At 42.1% G+C, this 25734-nt stretch overlaps 1 protein-coding gene across 3 annotated transcripts in view; it reads right to left on the bottom strand.

Moving 5' to 3' along the window:
- Window positions 1-13736: 13736 nt before the first annotated feature.
- ABCG1 (ATP binding cassette subfamily G member 1) overlaps window positions 13737-25734 on the bottom strand; it is a 58273-nt gene continuing 46275 nt past the window's right edge. For all 3 annotated transcript variants that reach the window (XM_065861274.2, XM_065861281.2, XM_071811476.1), the window contains exons 12-15: window positions 25096-25196; window positions 24468-24626; window positions 22969-23087; window positions 13737-21587 (exon numbers count right to left, since the gene is read on the bottom strand). In XM_065861274.2, the coding sequence (XP_065717346.1) occupies window positions 21359-21587; window positions 22969-23087; window positions 24468-24626; window positions 25096-25196 (608 nt within the window). In that variant the 3' untranslated portion in view covers window positions 13737-21358. The remainder of the gene's footprint in view (window positions 21588-22968; window positions 23088-24467; window positions 24627-25095; window positions 25197-25734) is intronic.

The raw sequence follows: 25734 nt of genomic DNA, 5'->3' as shown, positions 1-25734 counted from the left end.
AGGTAACTCTAGTTTGTGTCAGGGATTGGGGAGGACTGGAATGGTATCTGCCATTAGACCAGGATCCCCGCTGTATGCTGCAGCTCCAAATCCAGCTCCCTAGTTTATTTATCTGTACTTAATTTTCTTTAGGTTTTATCAGGAGCAGCAAGGAAGTTCATCACTGTACCACACCTTGTAAGGACAAGCGACACGTGGGAATCTGCCTATTGAAAACAAAAAGGTTTGCTGAGGACCTAATTCCAACCACAGCATCTCATTCAGAGATGCACTCTGAGATGAACATCCCCCTGTGGGGAGCCCAGACCCTGCCCACAGATGCAGCAGTTGCCCACTGTGTGGGTACCTGGCGTGTACACACACAGAGGTGGTTTGTGTGGGTGCCATACACAAACCGCCCATATAACTCCTCATGGTAGAGCAGCCCCACAAAGTGGGCCTATGGGCCCCACGGGAAGTACACACTGAAAAATAGACCCTTTAAATGTTATGGTCCTACAGGCCACACTGTGGGGGAGAGCAGGCATGTGTACTGCCTGTTCCCCACACCACCTCCTGTGTACCTCTAAAAGGGGTTGAGGGAGATACAGCAGGGCACCAGGGGCTATCAGAGCAAGGCAAACAGTAAGCCTAACAATAAGGGAGGAGAGTATTGCTCATTGCTGTGGTTTTTAGAAACACTCTCATAAAAACCAGTATTAAACACTTTCATAAAAAACAGTATTGCAGCAAATGGGTGGCATGTAGTGAGGTCCATCTAAGTGGTGTTGTCAGACTATCCCTGCACCTGAGTGTCTCCCCCTGCGAAGTGTCCCTTGCACAGCTGGGAGGAGCAAAATTGCTGAAGACTCTCCCCTTCTTTGTCTCATTTTTTTTTCTCTTTTATGATGATTTATTTTAGGGAACACTCAAAACTTGGGGCTTATTTTGTGGGCTCACATGCAGTGGTGTTGATGCAATGATAGATTTCTCAGGTCAGCACTCATACTGACAGTTACCTCAGAAGGAAATTCCCTTTAGGACAAAAGGCTTCCTTTAAGATGAAAAACTAAGTTGTACAGTTGGTTGCCAGTTCTTTGTTTTTAAGGGAAAAGGAAAAAAAAAAAAAAAAAACAACAACATTACTCACATCCTTTAAAAGCTCTGCAGTATCAGAATACACAGCTGGAGCCTGTTACTGACAGAAGGTCTGTACCAGCCATGGTGATTTCTCCATGTGCTTGCTGGGAAGGAAGCAAATGCACCACAGTTCAGCTAAAAGTCCCCTGGGATGGAAGGAGGATGGTGAGGGAGGAGCCGGAGGCTGGAGAGGAAGAAGGAGCCCTCCAAGCCCCTTCTGACCATGGACAAAGCCTGGGCACTCTATGCTGAGTTACCAAAAAGTCTAGATAGGTACCAGCCTCAGGAAAGGAAACACATTTACAGGGAAACCCCAGATAATTTTCAAGGCTTTGCTATATAAATATATTGAAGATCTTAAAGTTATCCGCTGGCAGAAAACAAGAAGCTTATTTCTTTTGGCCTGTTTGTTTTAAGATGCCAATCATATGCTATTTCCGCAGCAAAAGCTCAGTGGTAGATTTGCCTTTGTGCATGCAGTTGGGATCAGGCCCAAGAGGTGACAGCCCGCAGATAAGGACTTAATTAATGTCCAGTAAGAGGCAGGAGGGACAAATGTTATCAACAGTTTCACCTGACTCACGCGATGGGTCGATAATCTACAGAGAACCCCATGGAGGTCTGAAAGCAGCACCGTCCCCTGCTCAGGATGACCATTTTTCTCTCAACAACAAGCAACATTTCAGCCAAACTCACCCCCGCACTGTGAGAAGAAAGCTGATGGAAAAATTGCTAATGACTTTGTTGGACCAGGCATCACTGTGAGCCTTTGGGAGCACTGTTGAGGTTGCATGTAAGGAGAAAACTGGATTTTTTAAGTGACATTTTCTCCCAGTGATGGAGGTAAAAGCTGTCACATGAACTGCTAAGTGCTGGAGCACTGTCCTTTTCTGCCTGCAACTTGGTATCTTGTGAATAGAAGGATAAAAAAAATGCCTGGTTTATGAATTGTAACTTTCAATGAGAGGCACCATAAATATATTAAATAGGGATGAACATAAATAAAGTCCATAAAGCAAGAAATAAGATAAACAGCAAGAAAATTATCTCAGTTATTTTTTCCCTTTTAGACCAAAATCCCTCCCACAGGGTTCAAAATACTTCTCAACAAATAAATTAGCTTCAAAACACAACTGTAGAAGTTAAAAATTCTCACTTTGAACTTCTTCAAGGAAAGAGGTACAAAACAAACTCGTGTATCATAATCAAAGGCATGAAGACACAATTCTGTCAAAGATCAAAAAAGATGCATTGAATCCTCTCTCTGGAAATGAACAGGAATAATTCCCTGGTGTTTTCCCATGGAAAAGGGACAAGGCAGAACACCACAGGGCTGTGGCCAGCCCTGCCCGCTCTGCAGGTGTCTCATTTGGAGAGGGTGTGGAGCTGGTCCCACTATCCCACTGCTTGTTTCCCCCTCCCTGGCACTGCTCTGCTTGTGTTCAAGCATTGGGAAGTAGCTAGAAGTTAAGAAATGTTACAGTAAATGTCAGGAAAAGGTCCAAAAAGGAGATTAAAGTCTGACTGGGTAGTCCAAGACACAAGGCCCATTGTCCTGACAGAGCCCAAAGGCTGTGTTAGAGGTCAACTTTGAAACCAGGAGGAAAGAAATTAGGAAATTAATAGGTCAGACATGGTGCTTCAAAAGTTTGGTTTTGGCAAATCATGTGACTGTGGTGTTGGACAGGTTGCAAAGCGATAGTCTGCTCTTGGGAACAGGCAGAGGGGATACTCCTTTCTCAAGTCTTTATGCTGTTGTCTCTCTTCAGTGATTTTTATTTTCTCCCCTGATCTTAACTTCTTTTCCTGTTCCACACTGATGTAAATGCTTCATGTCTGGAAACAAACAGTGGCTTCATCCAGGCTCAGTATTTCACAATCACAGCTTCCACTTTCTCTGTTTACATATTATATTTCTTCAGGTCTGTTGGATCAGTTCTCGGATCCCCAGCACGGTTCCCCCTGTGGTCTCCTGAAGCTTGGAGGTGTCACACCTCCAGCTCTCCTGCCTTACCCATTTCAGAGCAAGCATAACCCAAAGCCTTAAGGCCAGGGAAAAGTTTAGGCAGAGAAGATACACTCATATAGGAAATATATGAATGTGTTTTTCAGTAGTGGCAAACAGTGAAGGTCTGAAGATAAACACAGAGGTCTGAAATACACTAATGGCAATGGAATCAGCTGGGGCTGCCAGAGACATGCAGTAATGTCCAATTAATATATTATGGAGTCACGTAATAGATATGTATCTATAGGTACGTAATAGATACGTGATCAGTAGCTCACAGGAGCCTAGAAATTTATCTCAGAGATATCAAAATGTGCATGGCAACATTTCCTAATTAAACAAAAGAAAACCCAACGGCTGGATGAAGCATCAGATTGAACAATGTTATCAGACCTCGCTGGGCAAACACAAGGAATGTATAAAACAAGCTGCTCCAAGGGAGAGTGGCACCTCTCCTCCACCTGCCTTCCACGAGCAATGGATCTCAAAGTGGTCTGCGTGCTCTCCGCCATCCTCATCATAGCCCTCAGCACCTTGGCAGAGGGAAAGGCACCACCAAGTAAGTACCTTCATCTGTTGTTGTGTTCACAGGTTTGTATGTGGGCCTGATCCTCCCGATTGTAACTGCAGCAAAAGTGCGTCTCCAGTTTATATATCAAGACAGTAAATGTCTAGCTCTGGTGCTATTACCAAAGCTGGAGTCTACTTTTTAATTTTTTTCAGAGAAATCTATGGCAAAATAAAAAAGACTGCATGTGAGCTCTTTTGTTGGTGGAATAACCAGGAACCTGCTGCATGGGCAGAGGGACAAACATGCCCAGGAGCTCAATAGAACAGGACCAGGACTGGAACAGGAGATAGCTCTGCCTGAGTAGTCTTCTGACATTTATTTTATTCTACTTTGCAACATGAATACAAATTCAAAGAAGGCTATCTACCTTGTCAATAAAAGACAAGTCATTAGACAATAAGTGGAAAGCAAGTAACTCAATGGCAGACACCTAGGGACATCTCTAGAATTTCTTGGTTGTGTATGACTATGCAGTAGACTTAAAATGTTAAAAGTATAGCTGCAACTATTTGCATGTAATCCTGTGTTTCTATGGTTGCCTGACAATAATGCAAAAATTTTGTGGTTTGAATATCCACTGGACTCTTAACTCTTTCTTTCTTCATATGAGATGGGCAAAGCAGCAAACATTCACTAGGATGACATTTTGAAGTTATGGGTTCTTACCATTTTATGTGGTCTATCTGAAGTCCAGAGACTCCAGCATGCTGGACTGGCTTGGCTCTAAGAGAGGCCACAGATTCCAAAAGGCTGGAGTACAGCCCTTACTGAAATAGGTGGGAGTTTAAAAGCAGCTTTTAAATTGCACAAGTTCTGGTCTAAGCAAGCGACAGGTCATGTACACTTGCAAAGACAGACAGAGTCTCAAGAAAAATAATTGTTCACCATGTACACCTGACAAATTAATTTCTGCCAACAAATGCGCAAACTGACAGCCAGTAACTTGCAGTTTTTGTCCTGAACAGCAAGATGCCAGTGCAAACAGGCCCCCAGGGAGCGGAGGAACTGCGGCTACCCAGGAATCTCAGCAGTGGAGTGCAGGAAAGCTGGGTGCTGCTTCAATTCTTCAGTCCCCGGTGTTCCCTGGTGCTTTGCTCCTAAAGTAAAGAAAGGTAATATCTCTGCCAGAAACACTGATTTACCTAGTGTTCAATTATGCAGGAGTGTGTACAATCGGGGAGCAGCTCGGCTTTTCTTCTTGGCCAAATGAAGGGGGCACAAACCTCTATTAGAAGATCACTGGTAGCAAAATGCGAAGTCAAACCTGGCCTATCCATCAGTCTTCTATCTCAGCCTCTTCACACAAGACATTTCCTCTTTCTTCAGCTTTCTAGTTATCAAATAACCCATGCTGATTGTTTAAAATAATTTCACTGCCAGTTGTGGTCTGGTTAATTGGTGGAGAAAGGGATCCTCAGCACCTATTTGCATGGGTTTTCTACATGGCAGAGGAGGACTTTAGTGCTGAATGTCAAAGAAATTAGAAAGTCCTGAGTAGATGAGTCCATCTGTAGCTGTTTGGCACCTGTACAAAAAACCACTAAATGCTGTAACTTCTAGGTTTTTTGTCCTTTTCTCCAGTCTGTTTTGATAATTGCTACTTCCTTCTGTTTCCCAGTATAATTCCTCTTGGTGTTTTTTTTTTTTTTTTCTCCCATTTTTTCTCCCAGTCTTCAACAGAATTTCTAAAATATCCCAGGGAAATACTTCTCTCCATTAGATCCTTCCCCCTAAAGCTTCTAAACTCCTACTTCCATTTTTTTGCATTTGTTTCCTCAGAAAATGTATGAGCTGCTGTTCCAGCCCTCCGAGGATTTGGTGTATGTTTTACATACCTGCTAAAAGTAAACTACACTTGCTGGGCTGACTGTGCAACTCCTGCTTAGGAGAAGTTCAGGGCAATCTCAGCAGTTGCACAGCTGAAATGGAAGGAAGCAAAGTCGCCAAGGAAATGTTACTGGATAAAAGAACTTGATATGAATACAGATTGGTCAAAGGGACTCAGAACTGTCAGAGGAAGAAAGTAATTTCGCTTTTGAACGCTGCTTGCATTTCATTAAACTCTTGAAAAACAAATGCCAGCAGCTTACAGTGTCATTTTCATATAATTGATTTTCTGCACAGAACTGTTTCAGGAGAGGAAAACCGAATTATTCAGGCTGGGTAATATAACCTCTTTACCTGTGATTTTACTTTTAATTGCCTGCATGAGTTGTGATTTCCTCTTAAATGACCTGCTTCCTTTCCATAACTCAAGTTGATATGCAGAGGAGACAGGATCTTCCTCTCCACATTAGCCAGGCTGCTTTGGAGTTAGCATTGGGTCAGGTCACAAATATACCCTGGTCTGAGTCTAATGTTTGTAGTACCATTACAGGAGACATTCGGCTCCTGACTCTACTGCTGGATCTAGGAAAGGTAAAGCTGGGTTGCCACCTGCCAGGCTTTTCTAGGGGTGGATTTTGTCCTCTCTGGCCTCTGGGGCACAGCAGCAATTCCTCACTCCTTGTTATTCAGATTTGCCTAAGAATTGGTAAGAGCTTGGGTGAAACTGCTGCCTGAAATTGGTGTGGAGAAGGTCATCATGGCTGTCATGTCTGCTCACTGACCTCACCTTCATGGCCTGCCCTTTATTTGTGAATTATGCCACCAGGTAAATGGAGCATAAAGTAATACGGCCTCCTTGCTTCCTTCTGTTTTACTTTATGCAGTTAGGAAAGTATGTCCCAACGATGCTCCCATCAGGATAAACTGTGGCTTCCCCGGCATCACGGCTCAGGAGTGCGAAAGGAAAGGCTGCTGCTTCAGGGCATATCCTGCTGGTGTCCCCTGGTGCTTCTACCACCGCATGATGGAGGAAGGTAATATCTTGCATGAGACATTGTCCCCCATGTCCCCATGGACACACCACAGCTCCTGGCAGGGTCCATGCTGTGCCCAGGTCTGGTGTCCTCTGTGAGCCCAGAGTGACAGGAGGCCATGCTCAAGGTAATGAGCAAGATGATTAGCATCTCCTTCCCGGTGTGGGTGCAGGGCTTCCTCACCCAGGGTGTAAGCAGGAAGGAGGTGGTTAAACCCTAAAGAGACCGGCTTCTTGCAGAGGGGTGGGTGTTGCCACATTTGAGCCAGGGACTTGTGGGCGATGTGGCTGCACAGGCAGCCCAGGCTCAAATGTGAGCTCAAGCCCTCAGCTGACATGATGGTAGAGGTGCAGCTACCAAACTCACATCTACTTTGTCACAAGAGATAAAAGGCTCTGCTTTCAAAATGTGGAATGAACCTTGCAGAAATTTCTGATCCCCTGTTTCCATTTTTTTTGTTAGGATTGACCTTTCAGTATGTATAACGTAAATAGCCAATAGCCTCAGCCAATTCCAACCTGCCTCACAGTGTATTTCTTCCTGGAAACAATTCACCATAGTTTGGTTTTACTTATCTGAATAATAGTTAGGAAAACACATGTATGGATGGTGGTGGTGAGGAAGCAATTGCTAAAAAATTGCCTTTTTGATGTCTTGCATCTAGGAAAAACACTTTTTGTGTAATTTATGAAGAAAACGTGTCCCTTAATCTGCTTCTCCTCTTTACCTCCCCAGCTTGTTAAAGGAGAAACTTCCATCAAGAACCTTCCGATCTTTGGACATACTCCAATGGGAAACAACAGCTGAGAGTCCCAACTCAGACTTTACAGTTTGCAACAGCTATGATTTCTAGGTCATTTTTACCTTGGATTGACTCCTTTCTGATGAAAAGTTACTTGCAGCTTTTATTCTTTCAATAGGCTAGTACCAAGCAGGTTTTCACTGTAATAAAAGAACTGAGACACAATTTGTGAATTCTCTGCTGTCTTTATTTTAAAATTCTGTATTTCTCTGTTTCCCAGGAAATTTGGCATCTTAGCAACCTGCTGAGGAGAGAGTAGTCACTGACACTTCCGAAAGGAACACGGCACTTGGTGTTAGTTACACTTCATACTTGCAAGAGACTGCTGGCATTTGTTAGCTGATACCCAGCTTCACAGGGGCCACTCGCCCTTCTGAATACTGAAAATATTCAGTGTTTACTTTTATGTAGTTACATCCGTGGGTCTGTTATCATCAGTAAGCTCTAAGGGACAATGGCTATTCTGGGAATTTACAGTAAGTAAATGCTTGAGGTCTCCCTGTGTACACTGTTATCTACATTCACCCAAAAGCACTTCAAAAGCACTTGAAAAAAACTACTTAGAATTCTTAAAATTAACACCTTTTTTTTTTTTTTTTTTTTTTTTTGGTGTGTGAGAAAACAAGCTGCAAAAACAGAATAAAAGCCACAGCTGCTGAGGATTTGAAGACAGCAGACAGAGCCCAGGTAGAGTGAGGTGAAATCCTGAAACAGAGAGTGTGCAGGACCTGCAAAGATGTGACTATAGAAGGAGGGACCTTCCTCTCCTCGCTTTCAGGGTGATGCTGCAGGCTCCCCACACCTGAATCAGTCCTCATGGGCCCTGTTCACAGCCCTCAGAGAGAAAAACCTTTGGGCCGAAATCACCTGGCTGATTTAGATGTCCCCTGTAGGGTGAACTGAACTGCCCAGCAAGGCTTTCCTCCCTACCCGGCTTCACAAGGTGTCCAGACAAGCAGCTCTGTGTATTTGCTCTCCTTCCCTGGGTTTTCCCATCAGTGTCTCTTGATGCTAAAGAGAGCCACTGAAGGGACAGGAGGGAGAAAGATTTGGGGAACACCACTGCCCTTGCACAGATTTCTGACTCGATGTCAGCTTTCCTAGCTGATCTGGTGGCAGAGGCCCAAGAAAGACGAGTCACTGCATGGGAACACAGGCATCGTGGCTGCTGGCAGCTGATTGCCTTTTGGAGCTCACAGTCCGGCCAGCAGATAGACACAAGTAGATATGTGCAGTTCGTTTATTTATTTTGTGTCAATCAATCAACAAGCTACACTAGATAACAAGATTGAAATAGCTTCACATTTTGGACTGTATTAAGTCTGCCTTTTTCTGTCTCTTTTTCATCTTTCTTGTTCTTTTTGCTGCATGTAGCTCTATCCAGTACCAGGAAGAGAACTTAGAAACTTCAAAACTGTTTTTAGTTTTTCAGGCTGCTTACTTTACCCAATTAAACTGTATAATGGAAAGAAATCCCAGCGCACCCACAACACTTTGAGAATCATGGGTGGCCACGCTGGGTCATTTCATGTGTTCATCCAGCCCCCGTCCATCAGTGATCAAAAGGGTTGTCTAGGGGGAGGGGCAGGATGAGCGTACAATGAAGCTTCTCTTCTAACAAAACGCAGGCCTGTCACAAGTGTGAATCAGTTCTGAGAAGCGAATATGAGAAACTCAAATGAAGACTCACCCCTTGTGTCTCTGCAACTCTGCTTGTGTACCCACATTGCTGTACAGCCAGTGCTGAATAGGTAAACAAAGTTCTGAATAGCTTTCTACGGGAAAAATAAAGTAGGTCAGCTATATGATTTTCGTCAGCAAAGGTGCTACCATAACAGGGATCAATTCTCTGTGACACAAAGCATTTGTGCTAATCAGGCCATTACGCAGATCGTGGATGACGTTTAAAATCACAAATGCCTGGCAGTCCCAAACTGTCTCTGTAATAGCGACAGCTGTGTGCAACCAATGCTTCAGCTTCTAATAAAGGCTGAAATGTTTGACATTGCAGATTGACTGTCTGTTTGCTTCTCCAGCGACTAAGGATATTCTACATTTTTTTAAAGCAGCTGTAGCCAAGGAAAAGGTCTCAGAAATAATTCTCATCTTGAAGCGATGCAAGAAAGCTGTATTTGGCTGACACGGAAAATTATCCGGGAAGAAAACTAGGACAGACAAGGACCTCAGAGCAGATGGATGCTAGCAACATAGAACAAATCTGTAGCAACGTGAAAAAGGGATATAACTGAAAACACTTCCAAAAATGTGTATTTTAGTGTACCCACCTACTTCGGATCCCATCCCCAAATGTCTCTGGAAAGGGTTTGCTTCCTGCTACAGCTAGTATCAGACACTCTTCCAGCAAAGCTTCCATTCAAAAGAAAGGTTTCAGACAAGGTGCTAAACCAAAGTGAAAAAGAATACAGAAACTGAAATCTTCCTCTTTTGAGAGCAGCTAAATTGCACAGTTCTGCCAAAAGTCTCGAATGAGCTACTGGTTTTACTAAAGCTTGAAAACTTGACTGTGATGCCATTAAACAGCTTGGATAGCAGAAGGTAAGACAGAAGAACCAAATCTGATTCCATGTGTTAAAACCAAGCAGAACTATGATCTTGAGACCCAGATTCAGTTTCCAGGAGGTTGCCCTTGCTGCCAGGCTGAGTTCAAAAAGGGAGATTTACTGCTCTGAGGTTGTGGGTTGCAAAACCTTCCTCATGAGCAAAGTTCAAGTGAGAGTTTCCCAAGCAGCTCTCTGCCAGAAAAAAAAGTCCTCTTTGGGCAGAACAGTCCATTATTACCCTGTAGAATTCTTTTTCCCCATCTGAACCTTCTTGTAAAGCATTTGAAAGCTGCCAGTGTCAGCATACAAAACAGTGAGCTGCCCACCTATCTAAGACTGCATACATGGTCCCTCTCCCAGTACACCCCACCAAGTACACAATGGGAGGATGAGACTACAAATGTGGCCTTGGTCCTGGAAGACAGTGGCCAAACAGGTAGACTTTGCTTTAAAATATGTGTGCTGCAAGGTGCAACACATTCAAGTGCTAGAACTAACACTCACAGATGCTGTCGAAGAGGATGCTGGTTTGTTCAAGTGTTCACAGTCATTTGGCGCTGCTCCATCCAGCTTGGGAATGGTAAAATTTCTGTGTGCCTGTCAGAGGTGAGCAGTGTAAGAAAACAAAGTAATTTTCTGCTGGAGGCTAGTGTATCTATTCATCCAGCTGTAATAACTTTCTGTGCTTTGTGAGCAGCCTTCATACACCCAGTGGCGGTACCTAGAAATTTCCCTCAGAGAAGACACTAGATAAAGACAGACTCTCTCAGTGTCTTGTTCCCATCTGTCTCTGAGTTAGGTCTCCCAGGCTTCCTTCCACATGTGTTTCCATCTCTGGGCATAGCAAAAGGTTGTTTTGGAAAAAAAAAAATAATATTTTTGAGGGATTTAACACTGAAATACTACAATTAAAATTAAATCCTGGAATTCTGGAATCAGAATATTTCACTGCAGCTGAGCCAAACACCTTTATTGCTGAACTTGTTGCAGAAACTCCAGGAAATTCCCAGGGTTCAAAGCCTGTGGAAGTTAGCTGGGTCTGACTAAACACAGGAGTAGACTGACAGTTGTTCCAAAGCAGTTATCATAATTTTGATTATTTTGGCCTGTGGTGTTTCCAGGAAGCTTTGTGAAAGGTAAATTTAGCAAGTGAAAACCAGCCAGGATGCATGCTCCTTCCTGCCACAAAGGAGGATTTCCCCTGCTTGTTACCCTTTTTCAGACTTGGCATTACACCCCATCCAAGGGATGCTTCACCAAGACTTAGATGGTTTTCAATAAACAGAAGGAGCAAAATCAAAAGCTTTACTGTAGCTTTTGTTTCTTTTGTAACTACGTTGGGGCTACCTCCTGATCATTACACAGCAGAAATACAAAAAGCACCTGTGGGACTCTTGCTAAAGCCATGAAATCTACTTAATATTTGACTCGACAGATGTGGATGAGCAGGGAGGTCCTACGAAGAGGTGGAGCTTTATTCAACCTGCCCAAAAGAGAAGATGACCTGGCAGTGGAACAAGAGGATGTCTGTGTGCTAGAAAGAAGTGGGGTGAAATAGCGTCAGAGGCTGACAACGGATCAGCTTCATGTTTTGATAATGTTTTCTATCTGTGGAAGAGGTCAAGTGTTCATTTCCTTCTTAGCCTTCACAGAATCACAAACTGGTTGGGGTTGGAAGGGTCCTCTGGAGATCATCTAGTCCAACCCACCTGCTGTAGCAGGTTCACCAGAGCAGATAGCACAGGAATGTGTCCAGGTGGGTCTTGAATGTCTCCAGAGGAGATGACCCCTATGTGTGTGTCGGCACAGCCACAAAACTGAGATGCCAGGTATCCAGCAGTGCCGTTGCACAAAGTTAACATTGCATATAAAACTCACAAATCTTGAAATATCTTGAAGGCACAGAAAAAAAAACAAATGAGTCTATGAAATTTAAAATAAATTAGAAAAAAAGAAATTGATGCAATTAGTGCCAAGTTAACTAATCCAGCCCTTGACAACTTTTCTGCCCTAAATAGAGCTTGCAATGTACACTTCCCTGCCAAGCCCTTTGTCAAGGCTCTTCCAAGTTAAAATGTCAGTGCTGGTGACTGACAGCATGACAGCTGCTCACTGCTCACCTGGACACTGCACAGATCCTAGTATTCTCCCATTCTGAAAGAGGCCATCATTCTTACCGCAGCAGCTTTCCTGGCTTCCAATGCCTTCCAACCTGCATTACGAAGCAGATTTTAAATTGATAGCTATTAGAAAATACAACACAAACTGTCCTTTGCTTTCAAATGCTCTTTATTTTATGAATCCATTTGGAGAACACAGTGGATGTTAACCGCATGTGAGGTATATTAATTTTTACAGCGTTACTAATGAGAAGTTTATGGTTGGGTTATTTCATAGCATAAACTGTAATGTGAAACACTTAACATGTTATGTTGCCACTCGGGCTACAAAGGAGTCTTGTTCCTCCTCTTTCCTTGCCAGTTGGCATGGGGAGGTATCTAGTTTCTGGGACCATAATTCCTTCAACCTAGTATTATTTGCAGGTCTATAAAACGTAACACCAACTATGATCTCTGTTATCATCAGAAAATTCTCTTGCTGCCAGTTTGGAATATGCAATCCTATTGCGTCCTTAGGGTAATTAATCCTTTGAGCATCACTGCTCAAGTTACCTAGGACTGGATGCTTAACTAACTTGTAAAAGTCATGGCTCTTACCCTTGAACTGTGGTGACCAATGCAGGTAATTTTGTTGCCGTGGTAGTCAGGAGGGGTGGCACAAGGACAGCCATGTTGTCTACGCTTGACTTGAAGTCCAATACACAATCAAACAGCTTAATAGCATGAAAAGCCACAAAGCCAAAGTATAGGGCAAAGTAAGGGACACCTACACTGAAATCCTCCTTCTGACACTGCTCTTCTTGAGGCCTTATACAGGTTGAGTTTCCTGCCCAAGAGATTTCCTACCAGTAAAATGGGAAGCAGCAGCCCCAACACCTCATGGACTGCATTTTGGGACACTGGCAGAAACAGTAAGCATGCCATTTCCTGGACAACGTGGATCTACAGGAGAAACAAGAGAAGAAAAATATTGGCCTTTTGAACTAGCTGAAGAGACCTTTCATGAAGACAGAAATGCACAGAAGGTTGCAGAAGAACATAGCATGGGTGTTGTCGCTGAACAAGGGAGAACGGTGTCCTGTAAAATGAGGACCGGACAGGTTTGACTGGCAGAATAAAACATGGTTTCTCTTTAGCTGGGAACAATGGAGGAGGAAATCTGTACACTGCAAAGTGCTGAGCAGAAGGTAAAGAGGGAACGATCCTCTACTGCCTCCTGTAATGAAAGAGCATGGGGAACATCTGCTGACACTTGCAGGCAGCATGGTCCAGATGAACAGCAGGTCAATCTGTGGAAGGAAAATCCATCAAAGGCAAGAAAACACAAAGAAAATCCCCCTGGTTGAATAAGTCCTCAACCTGTGTAGGGTTTGTCAGGGATGCACCCCCTGTTCTTTGCCCTCTTCTTTTGGCAGTGCTGTTGTTCGCTGTCAGGTACCGAGCAATATAGACCTTTGCTCTGAGCCAATGTGACTGTACTTAATGTTTTAAAGAATTTTTACTGCATACATCTGTAACCTACTTGTATTGCGAGTTACCTGAAACCACCACAATATACAAATGAAACAGGCAATTCAATGTCCTTCCAGAACCCAGGAGCAGGCAGTGAAAACATATCACTACCAACGCACCTGCCACTTCCCTTTGAGAGAGAACAGGGACAAAGGCATCTGTCTGAAAATAATAACGCTTTATTTGAATTTTTTTTTTTTTTTTGGTTACATTATCATAAATGTTCTCAAGTCTCAGAAAACAAAGCCCTAGTTTGGAAAATAATGCACATACAAATCTCTTCTTACAGGTATTAAGTATACAGAAATATACAAAGATTTCTCTATTATTGTAATATATCATCAGAATGCCCCACATCCCACTTTTTTTACTCAGGTCCACTGTACTGCTAAGCGTAAACTACAAAGGTAACAAGCATCCTGAAAAATACATGGTTTATTTAATTATATATATATATGTGTATATATATCTACAACAGTGCAAATATATCACAGCGTGCAGGCAGCAATAGTCTCTAGAGAAGCATAATAAAATTGATTCATAGTAATGCAAATGCATTACAGAAACCAGAGACAGCAATGACGTATTAGATATACAGAATATGCACACTTTAGCACGCTGATTTAAAATGATACCTTGCATTGACTCTTGCTTTAAAAACAAAAGAACAAATGTTAAATAATTCAATAACAGATTCAAGGGCAGTACCTTACAATAAAGTGAATCAGATAAGGTATTTCACAAATCTTTACTGACCCATGTAGAGGCTTGGCTACTCTGCAGGACTTGTCTTCTTTTTAGATATATCTATGTAATCTTTTCCTAAAGTTTAATTTACTTATACTGTAATTTAAGAACATTTTTTTTCATATTTTTAAAATTGCTCAAAAACTAATTCACATTTGTAAAGGTTGGTACAATCATTATTGAGGTCAGAAAAGTTGTTTTTGGAAGTAATAGAAAAGAGTTTGCAATAATGATTACCCTAAACAGGCCACTAAAATAAGCTACAATGGGGTTCGAAAGAAAGACATCACAGATGTCACTGATGTAAAAAATCCCCATCAACCTGAAAAATAAAGACTTCCATGTTGCCTTGCAATCTGCTTAAATAGACATTTTCTATTTTTTTCTACTTGAAAGAGTAAAGCATACCCATAGATCCAGCACATTAGGTATTCCATAGCTCAAAGAAGTCTGAAAGTCACCCTTCTACCCCTGCCTACCTCGCACTGTTCCCAAGCAGCTCATTTTTACACGCCACATGGAAAGCAACCACAAATATCTAGCAATAAGGACACAAGGAATTGGTAAGCATGGGCTGAGTTGCATGGAGGCCTCCAGAAAGAAAATGGGTTGACAAAAGATGGATCTTGAGGGCATAAGCAATGCAGAGAATGCAGGCTGAGCCCTGGGGATTTCTTGTGCCAAAGGACACATATTTTGACTGGTCACCCATTGATTTACTGTGCTGGCAATGGCTCTCAACAGAAATCTAATTCTCTTGAAGGAAGGTTATACAGTTGACAACTGCATAAAGTCATGGTTCATGATAAGATTTCAAAATAATAAAATCATTGAAACTAGATTTTGTGCTTTGCAGTACTACTACTCCTTCACAAACTACATGAAATGTGTATAGAAGCAGAAATACCGTAACATACACACAGAATTAAAAGGAAACTTGTTATGCTTGCAGGCTCAACCTGCAACTTTTGGACATGTAATATGCAGAATGACATCTGGGTTTATACAAACCATTCAGTGGGATACATTTCAACAATCTCTTTATACATTATGAAAACAGGTATTTGAGAGCAAGACAGTAGGAGGTGACCCCTGAAAACACCACTACCCCTGTCCATGAACAGCAGAGCTTGTGATTAACTTCGGTGACATTCAGCACTTAATTTATGCATTCATTAGTGCTGTGTGGCAGTGTCACGGGCACAGCAACGATCAGCCTGTCACCAGTTCTTACAGAGGATATGACATAGTGTCATTTTCTGCTTGCTTCTAGTTCCCAACAGCTTTTCAAATTATCATACTTTAGAAACAGCTTTTCATAAAGAAGTAAAGGAAAGAAATTCTGAGCAATTGCTGTTCTGGTAGGAAAATGGGATGCACATAAGAAGATAATTTTCTAAAGGAAAAAAAAACAACACATGGGACAGTATCTGTGCAGCTACCACTGAGATCCCCTCTGCAGAAATACAGACTGGTTATCTATCACAGTCACCCTGCTCTGGAAGAGCCTAAGGCCAGCTACTGCCAAAACCAACCTCAACGTTTTCTAATATTCCTGCTTTTGGCAGGGATCTTTGCTGCTCTGTGTGAATGTTAAAGGGAACAACAATCCTTTTATCACAGGGAAAAGTAGACTATTAACTTAGACCGGGTCTCTCATTTTTACACAGCTATAGTTTCGTGAGATAAACCATCTCCAAAAACACTATCCAGTTGATGGAAATGAACTGAATTTCATTGGCCAGACCATGTTATCCACAGTTAAGAGCAGCATGCAGGTAATTTCCACGCCTGGATCCTCACTGGCTGGCCAGCGCTGCGGCTGCCCACCCACACCCCGAGCTCTTCCCATGCACTCGGAAGCTTTGCCAGGCTGCTGCTCGTGCAGCTGATGTCCTTTTCAGCCATGTCCACACTCATAACTCACAAACCTTGGCCCAAAACAAACACAGGTCAAAAGAACTGTTCTGTTTGGAAAAGCATTTGAGCTTGTGCTTACATCTCACTCAACCCAAGACAGCTGATACACTTCAAAATCCTCCGTGAATGAGGATACACCAGAGTAGAGCCAGTGCCAGACCAGGAAAGAAAATACTGTGCTCAACCCCCGTGAAGAAGACTCCAAGGCAGTTTCTGCCTCACTAAGATCATGGAGTGCCACAGCAGATCCCACAGATATCAAAAATCCCCCACAGAACTGACCTGACCCCAGGGAAGGAGCTGGTGACCAATCCTGCGGTGCTGGGGCTCTCCTGCCTGACACAGGACAAGCACGTGTGACCCTGTCTCCTATGGCCACCAAACGAGACATGACCTGAAGCTCAAGGAGCAAAGGCAACATGGAAGAAGGTGCATCAGGGTGCAGAAAGAGGTGTCGTCTGCACCCTCCTCACTCATGTTTTCTGAGGAGCTCTGTTTGGAAACATCGTAATTGCACCTTAAGTCTCTCCCTCTGCCCTTTGTTATTCTTCCTGAATATGATCACCACAGAGCAGGAGATAAAAGCATAAATTCATATGACAATAAAAGCTAACAGCGAAAAATAATTAATTAGGAGCCCTTCCTGCTTAGTTTGGAATGCTGACATTGTTCAAATGTAAAGCAGTCCTGGATTGGCATTTCTGGTACAGAGAGAAAAAAACCAGAAATTTCATTTTACCCTACTAAACTATGCAGATAACAAAAGCAATTACATAAAGCAACAACAAATATACATAAAAATATACACTTGTCTCCATGCTTGATTTTCATTCTCCTCTTCCCCTCAAAAGAAGTATTTCGTGATTCGAAAAGATTAATTCAGGATCACTGTAAAGCTGTAATCTCCTAAAGACTAACTCAAAGCACACAGATTTTTCAGTATAGTCTCGAGTCTGTTTAGACAGCCAACATCTCAGTCTTCCTGTGCAATACAGCCCTCACCCAGCAAAGCATTTAAGCCTGGACTTCACCTTAAAGACATTAGTCTTTCCTTTTATTCACATGAGACAATGCAGATGTAAGAAGTTATTAAGATACTTAAGCACTTCGTTGGAATGGGGCTTCAAAGGATCCCATTAGAGCCAAACCCATCCATCTAGTGTCGAGTAAACAGGACAGAGAGGACCTCCTCTGTGAGGATCACAGGAGTGGTACGCGTCAGTATGTACCACACTCCTTTCCAGAAAGAAAATGTTTAGTGAAACATTCACTTCTGTTGACAACATAGACCTTGACACAAGAGCAGATTGAAATGCCAGTCACCTGATATATCCAGCACTTGGACTCAAGTGTTCATTATCTCCCACTTACATAACAGGTTCTCCCTATTATGTGTATATATATTCTTCTCCTTTAACTAAAAAAACATACCTTGGGTTCCAAATATTAAGAAGTGAACACGATTTCAGCACCAGATATTCTTCCGTTACTCCCTTTGATCTATAAAGATGAAATTAGCTCAATTTCTTATGCGAGTAGAATCTGTTTTCCAAATCTTTTATTTAATTGTAATAATAATTATAATGTTTTAAGTTATTTCAAAAAAACTTTCAGGATTTTTCAGATTGTATGCAAGTTTCCACAAAGAAAAACAACAAAAAAAAATTGAAGCACCTCAAGTCTTAACTGATGCACACAGTAACCAAAGCAATATGTCAAAAGAAGTCAAAATAAAACAAAGAGGCCAACAACACTAAAGTCTTTCTGAAATCCCAAGAGAAATCATACATTCAGTCTTCAAGAAACCTTTAGATACATTTAGCCTCTTACACAACTTTTAGACAGACTGTGACTGGTTTGAATGGTAATAATGGCATGGATTTCAACCAGTTCATGGCTATTTATATATGGCTATATGAATTGAGGATCTGAAGTCTTTAGAACCTTGCTGGTCTCGTTATTCTTCTGCGTGAAGCCTTCAGAGCTTCACAATGTGGTTGCTTAACAACACAGCACATGCATGCTCAGTCCATTAACCTGGGAATGCATTTTATAACAGCCTGTTAGAATTTATTTCCACATAAACAAGAAAAAGCCAAGCTGAGACTACGCTAAAAATCTTTGCAGTACATTATAACATAATTGGGATGGACTTTAAACACTTCTGTCTCACAGTAGTGACAAAAGAGCTATCATTAGTTAATTTTAGAACTAAGTCCTTTATGTGTAGCACTGAGTTTCAAGAGAATTTTCTTTCTTTACTGGGATATTGCCATCTGAAAGTATTCCTTAGAATAGTAACTTTCAGCTAAATGCTACCAGCAGATGGCTGGGAAAAAGCATATCTAACAAAAAAAGGAGAGACAAAAAATATTTCAGAGCATGCATTTTCTCAGGAGCATCAGTGGAGAACCAGACTTTTGGCTACCATAACACCACAAAGTTACAGTACAGGAGGATATGTTGCAGACTAAAAAGGTAAAATAATAATGTCTACAGCAGAGGAATAGGCACAGATAACAAGACAGAATCCAAGGAACCCATACTGCTAAATTGCTCTAGATGGGAGAGGATAGCATGCCCATCGTGTAAGCTAACAGCGTTGAAATGTCAGCAAAGTCACTTCATCTGGTGCCCTGCAATGGATTTTCAATGTGGTATTTGGTAAATTTCGTTGGTAAACACAACAACCTGAAGGTATTTAATGCCGTGGATGTCAGAGTTTTCCATACTCAGGTAGCCTACAGTGGAACCAGCAGTGCGCAACAAAAGAGCAATTTGGCAAACATTGCCTTTTGTCTGCTTCCAAACAGCATTTGAACCGCCTGTAATCTTCACAAATATTTTGAGAGTTTTGAAATAATCAAGGCATATTGTGCCAAGAGATTTTAGCTTGTGACTTATTTAAAAACTGTTCACAGTTATGACTATTATTTAGAATAACCAGCATTCTTAATTTCTCATATCGGACACCCACATAGGTGCATACCTGCTTGTGTTTATGCGCGGAAGAATTGCAGAGCTGTATAAAAGCTTTTTGTGAAAAAACAGCAACAAAACTATGCAATAAGGTTGTGTGAGGAGTTTTGTTGTTTTGTTTGGTTTTTTTTTTTTTTTCTTATACAGTAAAGACTGGCCTTGCTTTCACAGGTTAATCTTAGTTTCAGGGAAAGTTCAGCTAAACTTCCTAAAGCATGTGACTTGACCTAAATTCTTCCAGAACTTGGGTTTAATTAAAGCACCCTGAGCTTAACAGACACACCCGGTCTACGTCTGTATTGGTAAATTAAACAGAGCCTCGGCACAAGACAAGAAAACTGGGAAAGAAATGTCTTCAGTGTTAAATGGCAGAGCTCCAGCCCAGCCCAGCCAGAGCTCTTCCAGACAATGTCTGGGCTCCGTTTAGGAGTTAGGACAGCACAGGGACCACTCCTATCTGCCCCAGTTGTCTGAGGACTAAGAGAAACAGGCCTGGCACTATTTAATTTACTAATACAGATGTAGCCATGGAGTCCTTGAGAGCAGTCTGTGAATTGCAATGGCTGGTGACCAGCAGATGTGCAAGGTCTCTCTTCATCTACTGTCATGAGCTGCTGAGCTCCTGAAGGGTTTTTGCTGACATCGAGCTGCTTCCAGTCTACAAGACTTTAGCATCCTGACAGGAATAATGCATTTATAGAATTTGTCAGTCTGACTCAGAGGTAAATGCACAGTAATGGCAGAAGGTAGTGGAATTTTCACAGAAGTTCACCACGGTGTCCATCATGACTATGTGCCCCACAATTTCATTTTGGGTTGAAAATCCAAACACATGAAAATCAGTGACAAAATTCCCATCACCTTGGAAAGAGAATTCCCTCTTGTCAAGTTCACAAAGGTGAGATATGCAAAACAGATGTATGTTTCTTTTAACTGTTTAATTGGTGTTTAGGTCAATTAGCAATTAATTCCCATGTCGTGCATGTAGAATTCGGGATGAGAACAAAGCTGCTTGGCATAATTAGACCTGCAGTATTACAAGGTCATTGGTATATTTTGAGCGGAGTCCTACATGTAGCATGTTGCAGATATAATGAACGCTGCCTCATGAAGCAGTCACAAGTGTTTCAACACAATACCCCAGGCTTTGAGCTGTGGATAACTCTTGCATTCCATCAGGCTTTAACATTCGCTCAGGCTTTATGGATAGATTCTGCTTTCACAATTTAAGAAAAAAAAATGAGCCCTGGAGTGCTTTCATTTTTTCATTCGCAGGAGGTAGATCAAACAGATAATGAGCAAAGCTAGTATTTTAAATATCACAAATATTGAGGATTTAAAAGATACTGCAAATGAATGTTTATTCAATCATTCAGCGACAGCTTGAACATGTCTGACTACCTGTGCTATCTATTGTTGCTTCCATATATGGACCACAGGTTTAGTGCAGACTCAGAATCTGCCTTGTCCTCTTATCATTACTGTTTCCAGATATGAGACCAGCTCAACAAGTAAAGCACCAGAATTCTAAATTTAGACAGAAACAAAAATAATGACTTGAATCACTTTAGGTATGTTTTAAAAAAGTATCCATATTAAAAAGATATCTTCACCTTATTAATACATTTACAGACTTTTGGCCAGAAGGGGTAATTCTGTTGGAAAGAATTGCAAAATAATACATAGAAAACTGCAAAGATGAAACTCTGAATTTAAAAATATGAGAGAATACTATTTTCTTTGCATTTCCCATTTTGCATCTCACTACCTTGTCAAGTGTAGATGATATTATACTATTCTGGCTACCAAAACTAGTATTACCTTATCACGAAATTGGTTTTCATAAGGAAAGTTCCTGCAGCCAGGTTTTTTTATTACAGTTACACTGCCTCGGTATTGATATTCTGCAGCGTAAAATTCCCTTCTATTTATTCTTCCTAGTTAAAGCTAGAAAGTGTAATGAAAACGTGACCCAACCCAACTGGACTGATTGGCTTAACACTATATGTCCACTATCCCATTGTGGTTCTCTATCGGCTAGGTCATACCAGCATCTAGCTGGGCACTGGAGACTGGCCTGCCACAGTGAGACAATGTCAAGTGCCCTCTACTGCATGACTAAAGATCTTCCTACAGCATCGTTTTAGATGTTTTTCCTTTACCTCTCTGCTCGGATTTTGTATCTGAGAACAAAATAGGCGATTAGGCGCAAAGAGATGAAGAAAATTCCAAGAACAATGAAGTCCAGGTAAAGTTTGGCATTTTCTACATCCAGTTCTCTCAGAATGGCCTCTGATTTTTGAAAGTGGCAAGTCTCATCTTTGTCACAATGCAGATCTTCTCGATCCAGTCCATAGATGGAAAGAATAACTCCTTCGAACCCATATCTGGAAAGAAGAAGGATGGTTACAAGGAAAAGTCCTGACGATGTGTTTAGATGTACTTCACCAGCGATATGATCCCTATGAGACCTCAGCTGGAAACACTGAGGGGTTCAATACCATTCTGACAGGTCTCAGGGCAAACTCTATCCTTGTTGCAATCAAGAAAATAACATGTCACTGGCATTTTACATAAGTTTGAACAAGGACAGAAGTTTTCCCTTTAACAGCTCCCAGTTAGTGCATTGTGCAATTTCCCCAAAGAAAAATTTTAAGATACAAAGCAGAGTACTTTCAGCTCACATTCAGAAATTCCCCTTCTAAAAGTGACATCATTAATTCTACATTTTGAAACCAAGCAATGGGGAAACAATTATGGTTTGAAGTCAGAAATATGTTAAGACTGGCATCAGTCTAGAATACCTCTTTCCTTCATGTGCTTTAGTTTCACTAAAGACCCACAGTTCCCATGTGTCCCCTGGCACTGGGTGCACTTAGGATTTGACTTTGCAAGAAGATAGATCATCATAGATTCCATGAATTTGATGGATCTTGCCGGCTCCAGGAGAACCCACATGGGCTAGACAATGGTTTAAAGCCTCATCTTGAATTCTAGCAACTAATTCAGGGGGTGTGGTCTCTTGATCTTTGATAGATCTCAAGGTAAGACCTCATTTGTTAAATGAGAGGATATTTTAGTTTGGGTTTTCTCAGTAATAGTGCAGCTTGGGCAGGGAAAAGGGAGATGGTAAAATTCACCTTCCATAATTTCAGTTATAAACATTTAAGTGTCTAGTCTAAACTATCCCTCTGTGCTAGGCTCCAGAGGTTTCCTGATGGCAATCAACCCATCTTAAGATAGCTGTCTCAGATAGTGAGAGCAACAGATATAGGATATAAAGTGCCTTATGGTTCTTAAAATACTAGTTTAGATTACAAATGACACAAATCCCATGCCTCTTGTGGCAGTGCTATGGTAAAACTTAAAAACAGGTCTTTATCCAACAAGTCTACCTAGGACAGAACAGTGATTTATAAATAATTTTCTTCCAAAATGAGGTGCTGGCATCAATTTTTCAGCTGGGCATACTGCCCCTCTTATTTCAGAAATTCTGTATTGCAAAATGCAGGTTATTTGCATGCTGTGCTATCCCACTGAATTCAAGGGGACTGACATGGATTTCCAGCTGATAATCTGTACTGAATGTTCATATTTATTTCACATCACATACAACATAAAATGCAGTGAGGTAATGTGGTATACATCATACCCACATCTATAAAAGAGTGTGCTGTGAACATAGTCTCTCTGGCACCCAATATAACCAAACAAGTGAAGGCAAACAGCATTTCCAAGATGGGAGGTTAATGGCCTCCGTAGCAGTACCTGACGTAGGAAATGTATGACATCCACTGGAGGTATGTTGGGATGGTGTCAAAGCTGACAAAAAACCCAGAGAACAGAAGCACAGGAATGGCAGTAACTGGACCCACAAAAGTGGCCACCTGTGAAGAGAAGGAATAGACAGTCTCTTGTCAGACAGCCAGGTAAAAAATTAAAATTAGCTTGCTCTTTCATCTGTTGTCCTGACATCCAGTGAGGAAATTAGCCTATAAATAGCAGACTTATGGCAAACCATCTGTTCTGTGCCAAATCCTAATAGGCAAGGAAAACTTACTCTTTTGGCAGTGAGGAGCAATGTCATTCAAGGCCTTCTTACAATGCTACTCCCCAAAATTATCACAGTCCCAAATACCAGGAAATTACTGAATTTATTGGACAAGGTTTCTTGGGGAATGAAGTGTTAGATGCTCTTAGTGTAGCAAAAGGAGTTCCTCTCCTCTCCTCTTCCTAAACCCTTCTACTAGTTGACAATGCTGCTGTGCTGAGATTTGTCCTTTAAAAGGACTTGAATCCACCAAGAAGTTCACAGAGCAAGATGGGCACTCTGATTCCCTTGCTTCTGTGGGTATGAGACCCCTCTTCCTAAATATTATCCTTTCTCACTCACTCCCCACTGAGGACACACAGACCTCCCTCCTCATTAACCCTACATGAACAGTAGCTTGAGCTGTTCCTGAAACGTGGTAAAGAGGATGAAGAACGCCTCTAGCTGGGTGGCTTTGGCGGAGAAGATAGATCTTGGCCCAGCTCCAGCCTGTCCTTTCTACATTCCTTCCAGGGCAAAGGGCCATACAGGTATCTCTTGGGAGAGCACAGGGATCATGGAACATGGCTATGCTGGTATCCACAAGGTGGCACAGAGAGGGAATTAAGTCTTCTACTGTAGAAATCTTGGTAGCATCAATGCATATTAATGTCAACATCATCCTTTATCATGTACACCACAAAACAGTTCTGCTGTGGACGGGTCACCTCGGCAGACCTGCCTGGAAGCAGAATGGAGTCACATGGTCAGCTCCCAGTCTGACAGTCATGCCAAGAGCTGCTTCAATCCTTTCCTCTGCAGAGGTTTAGTCTCTGGGTAAGCCTTTTCCTACTTTGCCTCCTGCAACATATGTGTAAGGAAGAGCCCTCTCCTGAGCTATTGATCCTCATGGCCTACCTCCACATGCACAGAAGTTGCTCAGTTTTGCTGTTTCTAAGACCTGTGCAGCCTGGGATGAACAGTGACAACCCAATCAAGCAGGGCAGGCACAGCCCCATTCAGATGGGGAAGGAACTTAAGAGCCTCAGATCCGCTGCATGTACATGCTGTTTAAGTTGATGCGAGCAGGAAGCATAAAGTAGCTATATCTGACCAAGACAACTTTCTTCCCATCATCTCTCAACAAATGTCGTGGGGACGCAGCAGCAGTCACAGTGAAGTTGTCAGTGTTATGGGACAGCAGGGCTCCTGTGAGACCACAAAACACCACCAGTACCTGAAGGGATGTAGAGGCTGCACCTATGAGAAGACCCAGTGACTGAGCCACCAGAGACGTCATGGTTCCCAAGGCTGCGAAGAGGACAAATCTGAGTGCATCAGAGGGCTGTGAAGTCATCCAGTACACAATGCTGCAGTAAGCCACAGGAAACATGATCTGCAAGGAGATACACTTGGAGTTAGGCCAGTGAAGCCAAACATTCACTGTTACTCTGAATAAGACAAAAACACAGGGAGTCCTAGTTAATCCACAGCTCTCAGCCTTTCCATGACATGACAGGCAAGGCTGAGGAGAATAAATACATCCGCTGCAGACTGTGATATCTGTCTTACTATCTGAACTTTAGAAAACAGATCCTGCTCACTTACAGCCCTTTCCAATTCCCCTTCTGTACAAACCCAAAGATGGTGAACCATTTATCCAAAAAATATTGTGTCAGGTCTCAGCTTTCGTAAAGTCCTGTTGTTTACTGTTAAGGTGGTTTACTTTGGACCTGAAGCTTCAGCACACACATACAGGCAGTTTCTCCACTATTCAGATGGATAAACCACCACTATTGATCTTCTTGGCAAGTGGACTTGCCATTAACTTAAATGTTTGTTTTATTGAAGAGTAGAGCATATACCTGAAAAGGAACGTCAGCCATGGTTTTGGCGAGATAGTAGGCTTTTAAGCTGTACCAGTAATTCAGATGTTCTCTAAGAAATACTCCCATCTCAAGAGGAACTGCAGAGAACACAAAGCAGTAAGTCACGTTGTCAATGTGCAATATTCTTGAACACAAAAACATAGTTTATGCATATCTAATCCTGAATTGCTGCAGTCCCATAATGGGACTGGAACTCTGAGGCCTTTGATAGACCAACAACAGTTTGTATGATTTGCAATGACATGGTAGAGGTCAAGTCTGAGAGACAGTCACTCTCTAGGATATGTACCAGTCTACTCAGATAATGTGAACGTCCTTCAAAGTGGCTTTTTGAAATAAAAATGGTGTTAGAACTTAAAGACTCTGGTTACGCCCTCTGGTCCAACACGGAAGCCAAAGAAACAGTGCTCCCAGAGGAAGTATGGAACCGTCCATACTGCAAGAGTTTGCTTCTGTCACCACATGAATACACTGATCTTATGCAGAATTCATGATTCAGAGGTCCTAGAGAACTTATTACAGCTTCCCTAAGACCAAATACAAGCTCATGATGCACTTGAGGTGCACGGGCACCTTAGGAAAAGGGGAAATTCCAGTTCAGGACTGCAACAGTGA

The sequence above is a fragment of the Patagioenas fasciata genome, chromosome 1 (genome assembly GCF_037038585.1).
Source record: "Patagioenas fasciata isolate bPatFas1 chromosome 1, bPatFas1.hap1, whole genome shotgun sequence".
Taxonomy (NCBI): Eukaryota; Metazoa; Chordata; class Aves; order Columbiformes; family Columbidae; genus Patagioenas; species Patagioenas fasciata.
The sequence above is the reverse complement of the archived record's forward strand: the minus strand, read 5'-3'. Positions and strand labels throughout refer to the sequence as shown.